Below are 18,619 nucleotides of genomic sequence, written 5' to 3' on the forward strand. Positions count from 1 at the left end.
ACAGGAGCACGGCCCGAGAAGGTATCCCACCGATAGAGCACGCTAAAGACGTCACATTTACGAAATCCATGCCGAAAATGCTGATAAGTTGCCGTGTTATCGACCGCCAAACTTGTACCGGCGATAATCGAAGCACCTCCGGGCGATTCAGACGAGTAAATAATCCGACAGATACAAAATCGATGCCGTTCTGGGATACAGAGAGCTCCAAAGTGGTCGCTTGGGCGCCAAGATCCGGGATTGCGCACGTCATTGAGGCTGCCGTGACTGTGACCGGAGCAAAAACCACACTCCCATCTATCCGACACACGGATAGCTGGCTGTCAAAGCTGCGCGTACCTTGCACCGTCACCTCCGACCCCACATGAACCTCTCGCTGTACCGGGTCGACTGAAGTCAATTTCAACGGGACTGTAGACGTGTTCACCACCGTATCGCTGCTTACAACGTCGTCATTGTACACCAACTCCACAGACAGCAGCTCCGTATCATCAATCGTTGGCAACGCAGCATTGTACTCGTCCCCATCAGGGTCGATCACTTGTCGTGCGCTGACGAGATGATCTAGCCGGTCTTTCAGGTAAAAATGGGGGATCGGCTCTGTCTTCTCCACCGGATCAACGACTGGAGCTGGCACCGGGGCCGCGTCTCCCGGTACCTTTGCCGCCACATCTTTCGCCGTCATCAAATAGTCCAGCTCCGTCCTGGACAGCGCCACAGCGAACACAAACACGGACTTTAGGTATCCCGAGAAGCTGCCCAACGGCTGATCCACCGCAGCTCCAGCGACCAGCAACTGGCCGGCCACACTCTTCGCCTCCGAGTCGACTGCCATCACCTCCCCATCGACGTAAAAATGTGTCGAACTGCCATTGAACGCTGCAGCGACGAACGACCACTGATCCACCTTCACCCTCGCCCCAGCAGCCTCCAGACCCCCCACGACCCACCTCCCTCGATCCACACACACCGACCTCCCCACAGTCGAGCCATTCTGCGATAGTAAGCACCCCTGGGTGACGGCCATTGTTTCCCGAGCCTGGACCCAGCCGCCCACCGTGAGCTGGGGGAAGTTGCGGCTGTTGACATTGAGTGGGAGGTCCAGGCCGGTGCCTTGCTCCAGTCGCAGTCCGAGCTTCTGTGTGATGGCTGCAGTGCTGGCAGAGGTAGAACCGGCGATAGAACGGCGTGTGAGGAGCGCATCTTGGCTGTAGCCGTTGATATAGCCGTCGGGGGCGTAGTCCAGAGAGTCCGAGAGCAGCGGGTAGAACGCGACGAGGTGGCGCGGCAGTAGAGCGACAACGGGGCTGCGACTCGGGTCGACGTCAATTGATGCAGCGATGGAGAACAGGTAGAACAGAGGTAAAAGCAGCAGCCACTGCGCCATGGTTATCGTCACGTCACGCCTTTTATGAAGGGGCACTCGGGATATGCTCAACGACCAATTCACAGGGCCGGCGAAATTTTGTAACGTACACAAACCGGGTACCTTTCTTTCCGAAGTAGGGTACTTGGTAACTTAAACAACTACATCTAAAGGATACGAATTGCTGTATCTATGACTCTATTGCTCAGGTTACTTTCGCATTAAAAACTAAAGGTTGCCACTAAAAGCCATGATGTTATTACTTACTTCTGGTAAGTTTGCACTGCAATATGCTTCAGAACCACTGAAGCATACTTTATCGCCGGGTAAACGCTTGTCAATATCTCGTGCTGTCACGTTGGCGAGCTACGTAAGCTGACCCGTTTCTCTGCGTATTGTCTGGTGGGCTGGGCCGCAAAAGTTGAAAGCTTAGTACATCGACTCCCATTTTAGACGCGCTCGCCAAACATGGAACGGAGCGTGTTCATACTGTCTTCACCTGCAAACTGGGTACCTGCATGTTGTTATAGGTGGCATGCTGGTTCATACATGTACATACAAAACTAGCACGCCTGATACGATCCGTGGACGACGACCCTATCATGTATAGCAATAGTATCAAGTATGTAAGTTGTGGGTAAGATTGCAAGACTTCCAGCTATAGTTGTCTCCGCCGTCGCTACAATTCTCACTGGACTCTATTTAAAGCTCAACACGAAGCTTTGGATCTCAGTTTGAGGTCACCCCAGTTCTTTCATCATTGGCAGAAAGCAGAAACACGTCGGCAATCTCACATATGAGCAAAAGAAGCGCATATGTCAGTGGCATGAGAACCAGGCATTGCTAACGTAAAACAAGCTAGCTGAGCAGGCACAGCGTGAGTTCGCACTCGTCAAGCGTCGTATGGAAGCAACTATTTCGACAATCCTGAAAGATCGAGAGCGCTATCTCAATATCCGGGACGATGACCAACTTATCCGGCGCTCGCGACCTCTACCATTTCCTGAGCTGGATGAAGCCCTTGTGAACTGGTTTCTGCAATGCCAAAGCCGCAGCGTCATGTTGGACGGTGGTATGGTCAAGGCAAAAGGCGTTCGTCTTCTGACGAAGATGGGAGTCGCACCAGAGGACCAGATGCAGTTCTCAAATGGCTGGTTACAATAGTTTCAGGGGCGCCATGGCTTCAAAAGATTCAGCTGGCATGGCGAGAGCGGATCCGTGGATGTTTCATCTATTACAGAGCAAGTGCAACGGATTCGGGCCATCCTTAGTAAGTATCTCATCGAAGATATTTACAAGTTCGACGAGACGGGTTTATTTTATAAGGTGTGCCGGGACAAAACGATTGCTACCCGCCAGATTGAAGGTTCCAAGAAGAGTAAAACGCGACTCACGGTAGCCCTGGCTTGCAATGCTAATGGATCCGACATGCGCGAGCCGTTTTTCCTTTTTACCTACAAGCCAAGATGCTTGAAGAAAACGACTGGGGAGCAGTTGGGTTTCCTGTATCGGAACAATAAGAAATCCTGCATATCGGCGATTTTGTTTCGTGAGTGGTTGTCTGACTTCAACGTGGATATGGGCAAGCCAAAGCGGAAAGTTGCTTTGCTGATTGATAATGCTCCTCCTCACATTATCACCGGCATGATGCTCGACCAGGTGGTGCCATTGCCCCCCAATACGACGTCCAAGTAGCAGCCACTTGATGCCATTGCTTCGTTGAAACGACGGTACCGCCACCGCCAACTTCAGCCAGCCCTGGACAAAGAAGAGGAAGGTCTCACCCGTGCCATCTACGATGACGATAAATTACAAGCAATGAGGTGGGTGAAAGCTTGCTGGCGTGAGATGCGCAAAGAATGCGCTGGTGATTTTGTGTTGAGCTGACAAAACTCGTGCATGGCATGTCGTCTATCTGGCGGTCGCAGAGAGAGGCAGCTGATGTCTTGAACGTGAACATAATGAGCTGTCTGAGTAGACTTCTGTGACGAAGTCCGCTCAGATTTTGGCGAACCTCGTCGGGCGACTACCTTTGACATGCTTGGTCTAGGACGCAGTGACTCAGCCCATGGTACGCTCGGACGACGTCGGTGATGGAGAACCTGGTGGAGCCCCTGGTCTATGTAGCTGGTGCCCAAGTGCAACTTCGAAGTCGAACAAGCGTGTGGGATACGGATACGGCAGAAGCTGGACTGCGGAGCCTGTTAGCTGATAGTATCCAAGCTCAGATGTGAAGTGCAGAAGTCACCGAGGCTCAAATGAACGGCTACCGGAGTCGACTGAACCCTGGGATGTCGGCGCTGTGCTTGCGGAACGTTGCCACGCCCAGACCTCGCGCGCTGATCACTAGTGTCAGCAAGGAGTGAGTCTGACAATGTGCGTACCCGGACAGTGTGAAGCTTCTACCACTTGGATGCGCTTGCTGCATCGCGGAGTTTAGCCGACGTGTCCTGAGGCCGAGGAGCCCGCGCTGTGTCATTGCCAAAACCTCGGAAGGTCCAGATGTGCATCGACTAAGCCTTTGACGTCTCAGCGAGGAAAGTTTCCCTGACCTCCGAGGAGGTTCAGCCTGAGCTTGCTGGACTTTGCTGGACATGGCTGGATTTGGTGGACGCTGGTGGACACTTCATGTTCAAGGTCCAGCGGAGCCTTGGAGGCTCAGAGTGCTGTTGAAGTTGTGCTCGCGTTGGGCCGCTGTAGAGGGTCGCCGTGTCAGGTCACGTCATCCCGTGATTGCAGACAAATCAGCTCTGACGTCTCCCGTCGCACCCCGATGACGCACTTCATATGGCCAATCACAAGCGCGGGATCTGGGTTGCTGGAGGTGATTACGCCCAGAGCCGCTGGGCTCTGGGCGCATCCGAGTTTCGCCCAATCATCGCTGAGCTCAAGTTGAAGCACCGCACGCGACTGCGCGTTGCTGGCAGATTGCTCGACAGTCTTCTCACTGTTGTTTTAGTGTTTCCGAAGGGCGTTTTGCACCCCCAGTTGATAGGTTCATGTTTGCATGGGTAATATTTCAATCAGAGTCGAATTTGCCCCGAAAGACGCACGTGGTCGGATTTTGTGTGGTCGCAGGTGTCAAGGAGCGCCTCCAGTGAAATTCAAGGCTCCCATATAGACCAATTCGGTACCCCCTATGTGTGAGGAGGGCTCTGTTTGGCTATTTCTGATCGTTGCGCGTCGAACCGACACTTGGGAGTGGCTCTCGGTGTGTATTTCATGTTGACCGGGGAGGAAGAGCCTTCCCGTTGGTTGTGGAGCGATCGTGCGACTGGTTGGGATTCGGCCCGACATTTGGCGTGGACTGTTTGGTGTCCGCCTGACATTTGGAGATCGGGCGTGGTGCGCGGAAGTCCCAGGGCAGAGAGCGTGAACCCTGGATCAAGACAGGCTCAAGCCGAGCCAACGCACGGGGCTACTCTAGGTCGAGGAGCGAGGGAGACCTAGTTGTGCGGCTCTCAGCTTGAGCCGCCGGAGGAAGTGAAGAAGCTGTCAAGACCTGGTCCAAGGTCTGGAAAGAAAAGGACAGAATGCGTGTGGAGTGTCGTGTCTGCATTGAAGAAAACCCGGTGCATATTGAGCTACGACACGTGCAGACGTGAGCCTGTCAAGTGGGGAGCAAGCACCGTATGGAGACACTGGAAGAGGACGTGAAGTAGCTGTGGCTGACCTCCGGCTGGGCCCAAAGCGTAGCCCTATGAATAGCTATTCAAGGGGATCACAAGGGAGGTACACACACGCCTCACTCGGGTCAAGTCCAAGTTCAAGGAGCGTCAGCGGAGTCTTCAGTCCAGCCGAGGTCGGTCGACTGTGACTAGGGCTCTACGTGTTTGGGTCTGGACTTGGTGACTCTACGTTTGGACAAGTCTATTCTACATCTGGAGGGAAACTGTCCCGCCGCCTCGCCATACTTCGGGTCTGAGATCCTATGAATATTGACGATTTCGTGTGCAATCCGGCGGAACAAGATACCGAAATGCAGATTCTCACAACAGAAGAGCTGCTCAGTGAAGAAGCTGACGTTTGTTTCATCGAGACGGTAGGGGGTGACGTCGACGATGACAGTATTGGCGACACGAAGGGTGTTACGCCAGAGCTGTCCACCATTGAGCAGGCGACAGCAGTTCGGAATGTTATTTCGATGCTGTCGGAGCATCCCGACCTTGATGAAAAGCTGCTACTCGACCTTCGCAAGCTGTAGGCGTGGGTGTGGGAGCAGTTGCGTCGCGAAAAGGAAGAAAAGACCACGCAAACGTCGATCACAAGCTTCTTTGTAGCTTGCTAGACGCTATCAGGTTGGTCGAAATCTTGTATCAGATTTCACATTTAGCAGATATCAAATTTACTCCATAGGGTAAATACATTTGTCTAACTACCAAGACGATGGATAGACTTCGTATCATATATAACAATATTTCAGTTGTGTCAGGTATCATTTAGTACAGGATTGTCTGTACCGAGCTTTGGTTCGAATGTAAACGATGTGCTGAGGTGCGTAAATTACTAGAGGATTGGGCAGGTAGCGCCTTTGCAAACTCAATTGTACTACCGAGCCAATGATTTAAAGAGATAGCATAATTAAATGCAAACGACAAACTCGACTCGCGCGCGCGACTTAGGCACGCCCCGTTTGCGGAGCATCAGTCGCATGCGCATTGCGTTTTGGATATCAAAACTTTCTGAAAACAATCTACAACAAAAGGGAGTATTAAAATGCATTATTCCCAGAAAAAGGTTGAGGAGAGTTCTGAAACAACTTGACTGGGCGCGGCGCGTCTCGAGCCGTCAAAACTTCTCCCACGATTCTTCTCACTTTTCAGTTCGTGCTCGATTGCTGCAGTGGCCCCCACCCTCCGGGGACTCATACTCGCTGCCGTGGCACTGAGCGCTGCTACCAAGATCCCGTTTCCACGAATCTACGAATCTATCCATGCAACATATCAACGCGGCATGCTCGGTTGCTGCGGTTGCTGCGGTAACCCCCACCCTCCGCGGGCTTATACTCTCTGCTGTGGTACCGAGCGCGCTGCTGCCCATCAGTCTTACGGAGCTAACTTTTGTGTGTGCAATTTAGATTTCCTAGTGGCGACGCGGCACGCCAGCTGACGATTTGTTCATGCGGGGCACCGCGATCCCGAATCTGTGCCCAAATGGATGGAAGTGTTCGAGAGCGAATACAGTATTGGAGGCCGCGCGAACTCGAGCCGTTGATTGAATATGTGGGGCACCGCGATACTTCCTCCGGGCGTTAAAAAAAGTCATTTTCGTGCATACGAGTGAATTTTTCGCACTTAAGACCAAATCAAATCGGGGGTCGGAATCTCGGAGCAAATAACTCTACTTTCTAGCCGAATTAGGATTATCTGACTGAGGAAACAGCACAGCGTCCTTGGTGCGACCTGATGCTTTCCTTCTAAGGTCTACACGCATGTAGCACTACGGAACTGACGGAGTTAGCAGGCAATCGGTCTGTGAAAATGCGCCAATTTTCCTCTTTCTCGTGCAAAGTATACTCGCTCTGTGTAAATGCACCGCCTTTTACCAAAGTTGCAATCATTCGAACCAGGAGGAAGTACCAGAGTTATGCTTGACTTGCTCGAAGTTTTGAAGGCAGGTGTTTCAGACGACCAACGCACCGATTAAGTTACAGCTGACGTATTCGTCCAAATATAAGCCCCTTCCCGAATATAAGCATGTCGCAAGAAATACCGGTACTTATGGATTTGTGCATACAAACTCAAACTTCAAGATAAACGTTTTAGGGCTGATAAAATATCGAATAATTTCGGGCTTCTAGGCCAATAAAGTCCGGACTTTAATAGGGCGAGTACGTTAGAAGGGCAACTAAACTCATACACGACCAGGTTTGGTTTTAATGGTAATACGACGGCACCACGTTCGCAATGTAGGTAGATTTTGATAGGCCTTTGTAACGTAATGAATCTACGTAAATGCTCGATAACCATGCCTGCCAAGTCGACACGAATTAGGACCACCCCCATTCCAATACAAAATCCTATATTAAGGGAAAGCCTGTACAAAGCAATATGACTGGGGATTTGTATGGGGACAACTTCCACCGGCCAGTGCGTTCACACTGGGATGGCGCGAGCCAATTCCATGACTATTCTTACGTAGTATGAAGTGTTTGCTACAATATATAAGAATGGCACCGCTGCTTCAGCGATATTGAGGGAGAACTAAGCATGAACGTCAGTCTATGTAGTACGTCTGCAGAATCCCTATGATTTGCTATAGAAAGACTGGTGTGTAAGTGCCTCACTAGATAGCTGCTCGTTCTTAACAACTACGTCTCAGCCCCGCGCCTTCGCTTGAGCTAAGATGTAGTTCATAAATAACTTATCAGATATCCCATTGGTGTTGGTTTTTGCATGAGGGGACGCGTTCTAGGCGGCGGTGGAAGTTGTCCCCATACAAATTCCCATTCATATCGCTTTGTGCAGGCTTTCCCTTAATATAGGATTTTGTATTGGGATGGGGCTGATTCTAATTTGTGTCGACTTGGCATAAACGGTTTTTTGCATGTGGGCTATTGCACAGAGTGCAAAAACGCGAGTGTTAGCGCATACCTTATCTTTCCCAGCGTGGTTTGTAACTAGCCTCGGAATCGCACCTTACAATAATCAATATTGACCGAGTTATGAGAACTTATCGAGGTGGTCCTATCATTTTGGCGCGCACTGTATGCATAAGAGGGTGGATGTGCTGGGGATCATAGACGGCGGTGTACTGGTCCAATTCATGGCTGCTGACAGGCTCTCCCAAGTCGATATATATATGAGGATGTGAATTTATGCATAATTTTAGCAGGTCATGTATCTTCATTCACACATATTTAGGAGCAGGATTTGCCTTATTTAGCGTCTAAAATGGTCGGCAAAATCATTGCAAAGCACAATACGAGAAGCCCAATAGGGACCAATCAGATATGTGGGCCACAGAAAAATTAGGTACTGAGCCCATGCAAATTTCAAGTATATGGGTCTTAAAATCTAGCATTTCGCATCGAAAAAACAAATTTACTTATTTAGACGAGTTTTTTTACAAAGTGTAGCAGGATGGAGGCTTAAATGGCATCTTGCCTTAGTTTTGGCGAATTCTATGGTGCAATACGTTAGACGCATTCTTTCAAGTGCGTATCCGATCGGTAATGTTAGAAGCTACTTCTGGACGTAAACAGTTTTTTATGTGAGCTATCGCATAGAGCGCAAAAATGCGAGTGTTAGCGCATACCTGGTCTTTCCCAGCGTAACCTCGAAACCGCACATGAAAATAATCAATATTGACTGAGTTATGAGAACTTATCGAGGTAGTCCTATCATTTTGGCGCGCACTGTAATTACCGTGTGTCTAGGTGCTTGTGGTATAAAAGCCGACATAATTGCAATTGTGGCGCTTTTAGCGTAATTCTAGGCCTTCGCTCATTTATGCACCTCGATTTATCGTAAATCTAGCAGGTGATCGCTATAAATACAGCAAATCTCGCCTCATATTGCCAAAATCATTGCAAAGCACAATACTACAGAGTACCACTACCAGGAAAAGATACATTTACTTTAATTATCCATCTATTGTGCTTTGCAATGATTTTGGCAATGTACAATACCTGTAGGATCAGCTAATTCCGCTCGTTTTGCGAAATTCTGACGACTGAGTATTGTTCACTACACCATTTCCGGGTCGTTCTTCCCAAATGGCTCGATTCAATCCAACCACGTAGAAAAAGGACGTGTATACTTTTGGCGTATACTTTTCCGACTTCAGACCAAATTCTCGATTTGAAATGCCCACCGTCATTTTCAATTCGCCCAGCTGCCCTTTTTGTGATACCACGGAGGGAAGCCGATCAACGATTGTCATTTTCGAAAAAAATCTCTCTGATATCAGTATGGATTTGAGAACATAAATACGACGCAATGACATTTGTTGATCAGTCTTTTCCACAACGAACCAGAAAACTGACACCTTGGCATATAGAAAACGACGGTGGTTGTTCTGAACCCGTGCGCTGTTTTGGTCGGAGGCTGACGTGTACTAGGGCTCCGCGAAGGCTGGGATAGGAGGATTTTGGTATAAACCCCTCTTTATTTTATTGATTGCTTTTCTTATTAGTTACGGTCATCTCCTGCGCCTGCTTCGCAGCCGCAGCATCTGCCCGGAAACTGGCCTTAAAAAACTGTAGATGCCAGATATCAACCGGTAATGCTTTACAACATTAAAAATGCCAACTGAAGTGGGTCGAGGACGAGCAAGACGTGACTTACTCACTGGCCTCGGCTAAGAAGCCGAGGCCGAGCTGGTGGTAGGTTGTTGAGGAGGACGAGTGCTACGAGTGCCCTCCTGTTGAATGATCCTAGAGACTAGAATTACATCTCACTTCTGAATCAGCACCAATACAAGCAAGGGATCCAAGGAAGCCACCAGCTTCCCTAATTGTCTGTACGTGTTCGCGTAGCCTTATTACTCCTTCCTAGACTCTATCTTGCTTGGTTGGTGCAAAAATCAGGCAAGGCAAACCGCTACTGTACCCACAACTGGGTACAGTTCCGGTTTGTACCTTTTTCCGCATACGCCAGGAAATGTGAGGCTCTCCGTGCTCCCCCTCCCTCCTCCTCGTCCTTGGCGAAAATGGTGCTCGCTGCGTCGCTCTCCTTCACAGGTCTCTTCGTCAACGTCTGGAAGCCGTCGGTACTGCCGTCGATCGATGCAACACCTCGCTTCTTGTTCCTTGATCTGTAGTATCTGTTCTTGTGCCTTGTCTCCGAACGAGCAGTTCGCCTTGAACGCAATGAGCGCTCCGTCGATGTTGAACTCACGGCCGTTGCCGCATTGCTGCTCTCAGAGCCCATGTCGACGACATTCGATTCTGCCATTTTCGCTTTTGAACCTTGATTCACTAAACTTAACTTTGTAGTCGGTTCACGAAACACGTGCGCTCCTCCTGCCGAATCCTTCCTCCGCCATCGTCTTGAGTACAAAGTCCCGCTCGGGAGTCCGCCCTACACCTTGGTCTTGTCGCGCGTCCAGTTCATCTTCCTGGGCCATGCCGTTAACAGCCCCGGCGAGCCCGCTCATAGCGCGCAGCGAAGCCTTCTGCGCGGCGAGTCCTTGGCCACAGCTTGCCTCCACCTCAACGCCTTGCCCACGAAGACATCCTCACACTTTCCCGCAAGGGACTAGACGTTGCCCGAAGGCAGCGCCCGCAGAGCGGCGCCGAGACTCAGCTCGGAGCCGTCTACCGGCAGGACGTCATCCCAACCCGACCAAAAAAGAGGGGAACATGTTCAGCTGATACCGAAGGTTCGCTTTTTGTGCCGCCTGGTAGGATTCCGTGTCTCAATTAGCCGCTGCACTGCAAAGGAAGCGTGGCAACATCAATGATATCTTCCATTTACTACACCATTTCTGCGTCGTTCTGCCCAAATGCTCGATTCAAAACAACCATGCCAAAACTAGGGCTACGCACAGGCTGGGATAGCAATTTTATGGAGGCAGCCAGAACCTTCACCACAGCAGTATTACGACGACTATCAAGGCGTGCGAGCGCAACCTCTAAGCTTAACTACTCGTCGCCTCTCTTGCCTAGCAAGTGAGAGGAAGAAATATCAGCTTCATGGGCGATACCCTTATAAGAAACCTGGAGCATTAAATATCTTGTATCATAGTTAAGGTTGCGTTTTATTTTCTTCGCATTGTTTGTACCCTGAAAATTATCTATAGACCGCGACTTCTAGCTCCAAGATGCACCGTATACACCCCCAGCTGCAATATTGCCGTACGTAGCGGTCGTGTGGCCATTAATGCAGTCGTGCCGAAGAAGCCTTGAAATTTAAGGGTTTCAAAAAAAATAGTCTGCTCAATGTCAAAGTTTGGTATAATTGAGGGCTATACTACATACATAGAGTGTCTCCTGTAGCCACCCGCCTCTACAACGATTACCGGAGCACCACCCTCCACCACGGCACTAGGACCCCGCAAAGGCTAGCATGGGGGATTTTGACCATATCTGTTGTTGTTTTGTTTTAGTTGATAGCAGGCTTTCTATCATTACCCGTTGGCGTCTCCTGCGGCTGCTTCGCAGCCGCAGCGTCTGCCTGGTAATGCGATCTGAAAAGTAGATACTGTCTAGTAAGTTTGGAGCGGTATAAGGACAACACGAGTTTTAACTACGAAGTACAAATGCAGTAGCTACAAGACCGAAAGTGTGCTCGGCTACTTGGTTTAGTGGTAGAATGCGAAATTGCACAATAACTGAAGTCCCATGGCCATGCAGGTGTCTATCAGCGAGACCGAGGTAGACACAGCCTGCGACGTCATCTACAACAGTCAGCTAAGACGACGTCCTCGAATTCAGCGTCATAGTGAACCTGATAGTGCGAATTATGGCGAAAAACGCGCGACCATGTTAGTTTAGGGAACTTGGTGGCTGTACTGAGTAACCGTTGTAGCTCGCGAGATAAATGAAAAACAGGGGGATAGGTACGTACGTAGGTGCCGGTTGCTTCAGAATGCGAAATGGCCGAAGTCATGCCCTGACGAAGCACGATCTCTAGAAGACAGAAAACAATTGACTCGAGATCGGACTCAGTTACCGGCTCCAGTTACCGGGTCACCAGTAGAAAGACAGCCAGTGACAATGGACCACGATACCGGCCTCAGTTTACTGGCTTCAGTTACCGAGGCGCGAATTAACCCGATTTGGGCTGCCTAGCAGCATGACCTATCGGCCAGTAAAAGTACATTATACTGGGATAGGAAGCTACGTTAGTGCTACTATCACAGACCAAATAGGATTATATCCGTGGTACATCAAGTCAAACGATGACCCTTCTTGACATCTAGCTGGTACATTTTCTTGAAACCGGTACGACTCCGGTGCCGCACTGGGCCCACCAAAAGGTTTATATGCGTGGGCAGATCGAACCGGTGTGCTACCGACGACACTGGTATGAATCAGTACATATATTGAGCAGGGTACGGATGGACAAATTTAGTAAAGAGAACGATTCAGGCAGACTGTAATAGCACTAGAGATAAGTACATGCATTTTCAAGTAGAAAATTTCTACAAGCTGCAAACAGATCTCAAGGTTCGTGTAGTCGGTTCACGAAACACGTATTAGGGAAGCTGGTGGCTTCCTTGGATCCCTTGCTTGTATTGGTGCTGATTCAGAAGTGAGATGTAATTCTAGTCTCTAGGATCATTCAACAGGAGGGCACTCGTAGCCTCGTCCTCTACTCGTCCTCCTCAATAACCTACCACCAGCTCGGCCTCGGCTTCTTAGTCAAGGCCCAGTGAGTGAGTCACGTCTTGCACGTCCTCGACCCACTTCACCGCCCCTTCAAGACTTGGCTCACGAACGTCGGGAAGTTGTGAATGAGCCACTTGATTATACATTGTACCTGGTTACGTTTACGTACTCCAGTTACACATAGATTACACACCATGCATCCGGTTACAGGTTACATCACGCCGGTTACTCTTGGGGTACACACAGGTTACTGGGTTACCCCAGAGCTGCCACGGCTTTCTTGAGCTCCTTGTCGCCTTTGATACTCGTGTACGCCTTCACCATAGCAGGGATATCCTTGAAGAGTTCAGGTAGTGATTCCCACGAGTCTTCAATAGGCTCTAAGCATCTCTTCGACACTAGTATCTCGTGCATGTGCTTATCACTGTTCCATCGATGCTCAACGAGCTCAGCTACTGTGAGAACAATACCTTGAGCTGCCACGTGCTCTCGGATCTCCTCCGTAATCTCGAAGCTCTTGTCTGCGTAGAACTTCAGTCTAGAGCTGTGTACATCTTGTTCTGCACCAGTCACGAGATGTCGAACCCTAAAAGAGTGCTCGTCCGCTCCCAGCACTTGGTACGGACCAATCCGTGTCACCAACAACTTGTGGTTATGCTTCTGGTCCACCCTTGACCGAAGAACAAAGTCTCCGACATCGAGGTTCGGTTTCGCTGCACGTTTCTAGTTACGTTGGTTGATGTCTGTTTAGCCCGTGCACTAATCACTTTCCTGTACGTAAGCTGGGCGCTTTCACGCAGCTCTTGCAATTTCGCTTCGATGTACTGCGGGTACTCGCCAAGATGCACCGACTTTCTTTGCTTGGCATCCAGATAGAAAACCATAGGCGACATTGCCGGAAGTACACAGAATAACCCGACAGGGGCATGGTTACCCAACAATGGTACAGGGGTATGGTTGAGATTTGCCTGTAGAGCTGACACGAAATTGGTCCAGTCCTTGATGCTGACCTTGTATTCTAGGTACATTGCCCTCAGCACTTGTATGATGTCTTTGTTTAGTCGCTCCACCGACCCGTTTATCCACGGTGATTACGCAAGCGTGAAGTTCTTGAAATGAGTCCCGTTGTCACTAATCCACACTCGCGGTGCACCAAACCTACTGTACTAGTCCATGATTGCTTGAGCTGTTACTGCACTTGTCGGCACGACGCAGGGTACAGTGCGTGACGTCATCTTTCATTACCAGTAGGTAGGCATACTCTCCATAAGACTCGCCCAAGTGGATCTCGCTGTCCTCTGCTGGTAACCACACACAGTCATTCTTGAACCACACTCCTTCATTATTTTTGGTCATGACGCTCGGCCTTGTGGCGGAGTGCTGCCGTTGACTTGCCATAATAGCTGCCAGCTCAGGCCACTCAAAACCGTCACCACTGAACGGGCGAATGGTTGGCACTCTCGGTTCACGCACTTCGTTATTTGCGGCGGCATCCTCTTCATTTGCATCGCCATCTTCCGCCCTTCCACGCTTTCGACGCAGTTTTTTATGGTCGTGCCTGATGAGCGCTTGCAACCGGCCCACCTCGATATCATGTCCGCCCAAACGTTTTTTTACTCCCTCGATGTGCTCGATCGTAAACCTGTATTCCATGAGTTTCATCGACCAGCGTAATAACTTTCCTCTGACATGTTTCTTAATCTCTTGCGCAGGCGCGAATACATGGATGAGATTCCGGTGGTTACAATACATTCGAAAACCTTTTGGCCGCATCAAAAGATACGATAGCTTATCGCTGGCCGTCACGATCGAGTATGCTTCCTTCTCGATGATGCTCCAATTTCGCTGGCCACCAGTGAACGTTCCCCCCATACACACTAACAGTTCATGCTCTTGCTCGTGAATAGGAGTTCGAGCCTGCCAATTTGCCACTTGAGTCACAATAACTGACCACCCCACGTCACTGGCATCCGTGATCAGAATTGTCTCCGCTTCGGGAACGCCAGCGATGAAATCAAACAGCCCGAAAAACAAGCATCCTGCCACTCGCTCCAAGTCTACATCCAGATTCGGGAGTGATATCCCGAATAGGGATACCCTCTGGTTAGCACTAATGGAGGCTCTCCCGATGACCGACGAGATACAAATTCAAGTCAAATCATCCTCCAACCTCCGGATAGTGCTTAGTAATACGAGATTGGGCGTTATCACTATCAAGAGACCGTTAACTAACATGACGGAATGACGAGATGGTTGGACCTTCGTCTGGAGTATGAAGAGGCGATCAAGGCTAGATGTAAAATTACTGGGGAGGAGATCGAGGCTGTGATGACGAATGTTTGCAACTCGATTGACGAGTCGTCGCTGGACACCCTGTGCGAAGTGACTTGGGTGAAGAACAAGAGCGAACTCACTGAGGAGTATTTGCGGGACTGGGTGATGAAGACGGTGGAGAGCTTCAAGAACCGCACTCTGACCAACATCGAGGACTTGTTCCAGCGCGAACTGGCCGTGGACGAGAGTCAGGGTGATGTTGAAGCCCAGATGACCAATACTTTCACGCGTGTAATACTTTGATCCGTACGAACGGTCTCGTTGGTTTGTTCCAGACAGAAGACGGAATCCAGAAGAAGTGTAAGATCTTGGTCGACGCGTTGCCTGCAATATTAAAGAAGAAGGTGAAAAATGAGATCGACTTCCGTGCGCCCAACGCAAAATCGAGTGTACCTGACTTGTTCAAGCTCATCTTGGAGCAGGCACTTGACCAAGACAAGATCGACGGGCAATGCGTGGTTCGGAGGGACAACGCAGTCGCGGTGATCGGAAAAACGGCGGCAACTCGAATCGAGAGAGGAAGTCGTCGAAGGCAGGTGATTTTTCCTCTCGCTAGACCAACTACCAAGGAAATCGTAATAACCAGGGGTCGTGGCGTGGCTCCGACCGCAAAGTGGTGGTGAATCGTGATGAGTGGAGACAAAACCGAAGCAGCAGTCAACATGGCTGCTTCAACTGTGGTGGTAGACACCAAGTGCGTGATTGTCCTCGTGTCGAGAGGTCGGACTCCAGCTCGAGCAGAAGCTTCAGTGCGCGACGCCCACCGCTCAGTCGGCACCGCACGCCTCCGGAGAATTAGGAAGTGCCTGCCTGAGGGCAAACCAACAGTTCGGGTGAACGACTTACTCGAGCTACCCTATTGTGCAGACAGTGGGGCGTACAAGTCGTGCATTTCGCGTGAAGATTTGGAGAAATTGAATGGAACGGAGATTGAAACCTTTCGCCTGCGTCAATCAATTACGTGTGACTTGGTTGGTGGACAGTCGTTGGAAGTGAAGGAGACGGTGTACTTGACACTGTTGCTGCGAACTACAGCGGGACCAGTCAACATCCATTCACCTGTGGAGTATTTGGTTGTGGAGGGTCATGATGAGTTTCTGCTTGGCCGAGATGTGCTGAGCATGTTGGGAATTGACGTTGACAGGCAGATTGAGCTGTTTGCGTGGTCCGATGGAGCGGATGATGACGATATTGAGGATGACCCTGCTATCAGCAGGGAAGATGAAGATGAGATCAGAGAAGCAGTGGAGGCAATGATAGCACGAGCCTTGGATGAAGGATTCCCTAGCGATCGAGTGGAGAAATTGCGCACTGTGATCTACATGTATGAAATTTGGCGTGTCAAGTTGGGAGATGACCCACCGGCAAAGGTGCCACCGTTGAAGCTGTGCCTTAAACCGGGTGCTAAGCCGTGCAAGGCCAAAGCGAGGAAGTATCCACCGTAACTCCAGAGCTTCCTAGAAGAGTTCAACGACAAGTTGGTCAGTCTAGGCTGGGTTTATGAGAATCCAGAAGCAAGGTGGGCGTGCCCGGCGCTGCCTGTGAAGAAGGCAGGAAATGCGAGTGAGTATCGTCAAACTACTGATTACAAACCGGTGAATGCCCAAGTGGAGCCGATTGCTGGCGAGAATACCCATTTCGTAAAGCATGTCCGGCAAAGTTCAACCACAACGTGGGTCGCTTGCGACCTTGAATGAGCTTGGATTCTCCGAGTTCGCGGACATATTCTTTTAATAATCTTAAAAGTTTTGCATGATGTGGTTCTGGAACGTGCATTTATCGTTTTGGCCTGGGCGCTATACTAGATTTCGCGTTGTAACTGCCTGTGCAGTCCTCCCAGTTCCATCTGAATAATGCCCACAGGGATGGGACGTTTGAAATGAAGATGTAGATAGATGTGGATTTTGTAATTTAATTTATTTATCTTTTGATCCACAACTCAAAAGCGAATTATGGAGAAGTGGCTGTTTGACGGTCGTCGACGCTGCCAGCGCCAGCGCCACTTGCTAGTCTCGTTGCGCATGCCAAGCACAAGCAAGGACACCGTTTCCGCATTCCCTAAGCCCTTCGGCGACCCTCGCCAGGGCGACATGCGTCACCAGAGCCAATACTGTCCCAGCTTCATTAAAAATTATGGTTCAGGCTGAATGACAAACACAGCAAAGACTACGTCGGCGTAACATTTGCTGCTGCTCGCAGCGTAGATACATTTTTGGTGTAAATGTGAATTATTCGAATGATTTATTTTTCTGTTTCTGAGGGCCATATGCATAATTAATTCGAATTGTTCCCATCCCTGCTCATCACTCCTCGCGCCGTAGTAGTAGATATTATAATTTCCAGCGCAACAACTACTTGTACTGTATCTAGTGTTTTGACCACGTATCAAGTGCACTACAAGATCACCAAGTGCCTGAATGGTGGCATTACAGATACCGCCCACTAAGTTGTACAGTAGTACTCTTTTACACTCCGCGCCAAGTTAATATGAACACCCACGTTTTGCCCTCTAGCTCAGCCATTTTTACGAGTTGTGTCACGGTGTTTAGATATGTTGTTTGTGTCGTTAAAACACATACGAGCCTTGTTTTAACGTCCCCAATAGTGAAGTTTAAGGTGGGGCTACCATACAAGTGACCGTTTTGGCCATTGCGACAAATATATGAACACCCAATCCCATATACAAAAAACAAGTGAAAAGGAATGATGGTGAACGGATGGCTACATCTATAACAGCCACTAGTCCAAGGCGTGGAGGCAGCTCGCCGCTACCAATGATCTCGCCAAGCACACACCGCCGCTCCCATCGAGCTGGTCTCATTCTACATTTGATGGGGAGGGGTGCGCCACTGACGGACATCGAGCGAGGGCGGATCCAAGGGCTCCACGAGGACGGGCTAGGCCTACGGCAGATTGCGCGCCAAGTGAAGCGCTCAGTGGGCGCCATCAATCGCGTGCTCTTCGTGACCCCGACGGAGCGCAAGCCACCGGGCCCCGCGACCTCGCTGTCAGAGCGCGAGACGCGCTACCTCGTCCGCACTGCCGCAAAGGGGCAGCTGTCGGCCAAGCAGCTTAAGGAAGAGCTAAAGCTGTCGACATCGGTGCGCACAATTCAGCGAGTGCTAGCATCCCAGGCCTCCTAGAGTGCCGCCGTTAGCTCGCTGACGCTGCTGAACTGTCTGCCGTTAGCGTACACGTGGCGGCTCATGATCGACCAGAGATTTTCGATCGTATTGAGGTCGGGCGAGCGTGCCGGCCACGGCAGCACCCGAACCTCTTGCTCCGCGAAGAACTCCTGCGTGCGCTTGGAGCGGTGGATCGAAGCGCCGTCCTGCTGGAAGGTGAAGTCCGTCCCGTAGTGCTGGTGGGCGTACGGCAGCATGAACTCGGACACAGTGTACACGTAGTCGTCCAAGTTCTGCTTGCCGTGCAGCACCGCCAGCTTCGTCTTGCCAGCAGCGCTGAAGCCAGCCCACACCATCACGGAGCCTCCCCCCGCTTGACGACGCTTCATTTGCCTAGCGGGGCGGCGTCTATCACGCCAGTAGGTCTGGAATCCGTCAGGCCCGTCGAGATTCCATTTCTTCTCATCAGAGAAGATGGTGGTGTCCCAGGATCGGACGGGATCCTTGTTCATCAGCATC

The 18,619-nt window shown here is 50.3% G+C and overlaps 3 protein-coding genes across 3 annotated transcripts in view; 1 reads left to right on the plus strand and 2 right to left on the minus strand.

Annotated features, from left to right (window-relative positions):
- The window catches only part of PHYSODRAFT_344784 (hypothetical protein), a gene marked incomplete at its 5' end in the record, with an annotated part of 34,737 nt that extends 24,272 nt beyond the window's left edge, over positions 1–10,465 (minus strand). The window contains 4 exons of the mRNA XM_009521740.1: positions 340–1,406; positions 9,962–10,081; positions 10,158–10,227; positions 10,321–10,465. Of these exons, the coding sequence (XP_009520035.1) occupies positions 340–1,406; positions 9,962–10,081; positions 10,158–10,227; positions 10,321–10,465 (1,402 nt within the window). The remainder of the gene's footprint in view (positions 1–339; positions 1,407–9,961; positions 10,082–10,157; positions 10,228–10,320) is intronic.
- A 2,431-nt stretch (positions 10,466–12,896) lies between these two features.
- PHYSODRAFT_325829 (hypothetical protein) lies at positions 12,897–13,534 on the minus strand (the record flags this gene model as incomplete). Its single annotated transcript, XM_009521741.1, has 2 exons — positions 12,897–13,311; positions 13,419–13,534. 2 exons carry the CDS (start codon positions 13,532–13,534, stop codon positions 12,897–12,899), a joined length of 531 nt encoding a protein of 176 aa, XP_009520036.1.
- Positions 13,535–17,806: 4,272 nt separating this feature from the next.
- Positions 17,807–18,118, plus strand: PHYSODRAFT_479349 (hypothetical protein; the record flags this gene model as incomplete). Its single annotated transcript, XM_009521742.1, has 1 exon — positions 17,807–18,118. One exon carries the CDS (start codon positions 17,807–17,809, stop codon positions 18,116–18,118), a length of 312 nt encoding a protein of 103 aa, XP_009520037.1.
- Positions 18,119–18,619: the final 501 nt, after the last annotated feature.

The sequence above is a fragment of the Phytophthora sojae genome, assembly GCF_000149755.1.
Source record: "Phytophthora sojae unplaced genomic scaffold PHYSOscaffold_2, whole genome shotgun sequence".
NCBI lineage: Eukaryota > Oomycota > Peronosporomycetes > Peronosporales > Peronosporaceae > Phytophthora > Phytophthora sojae.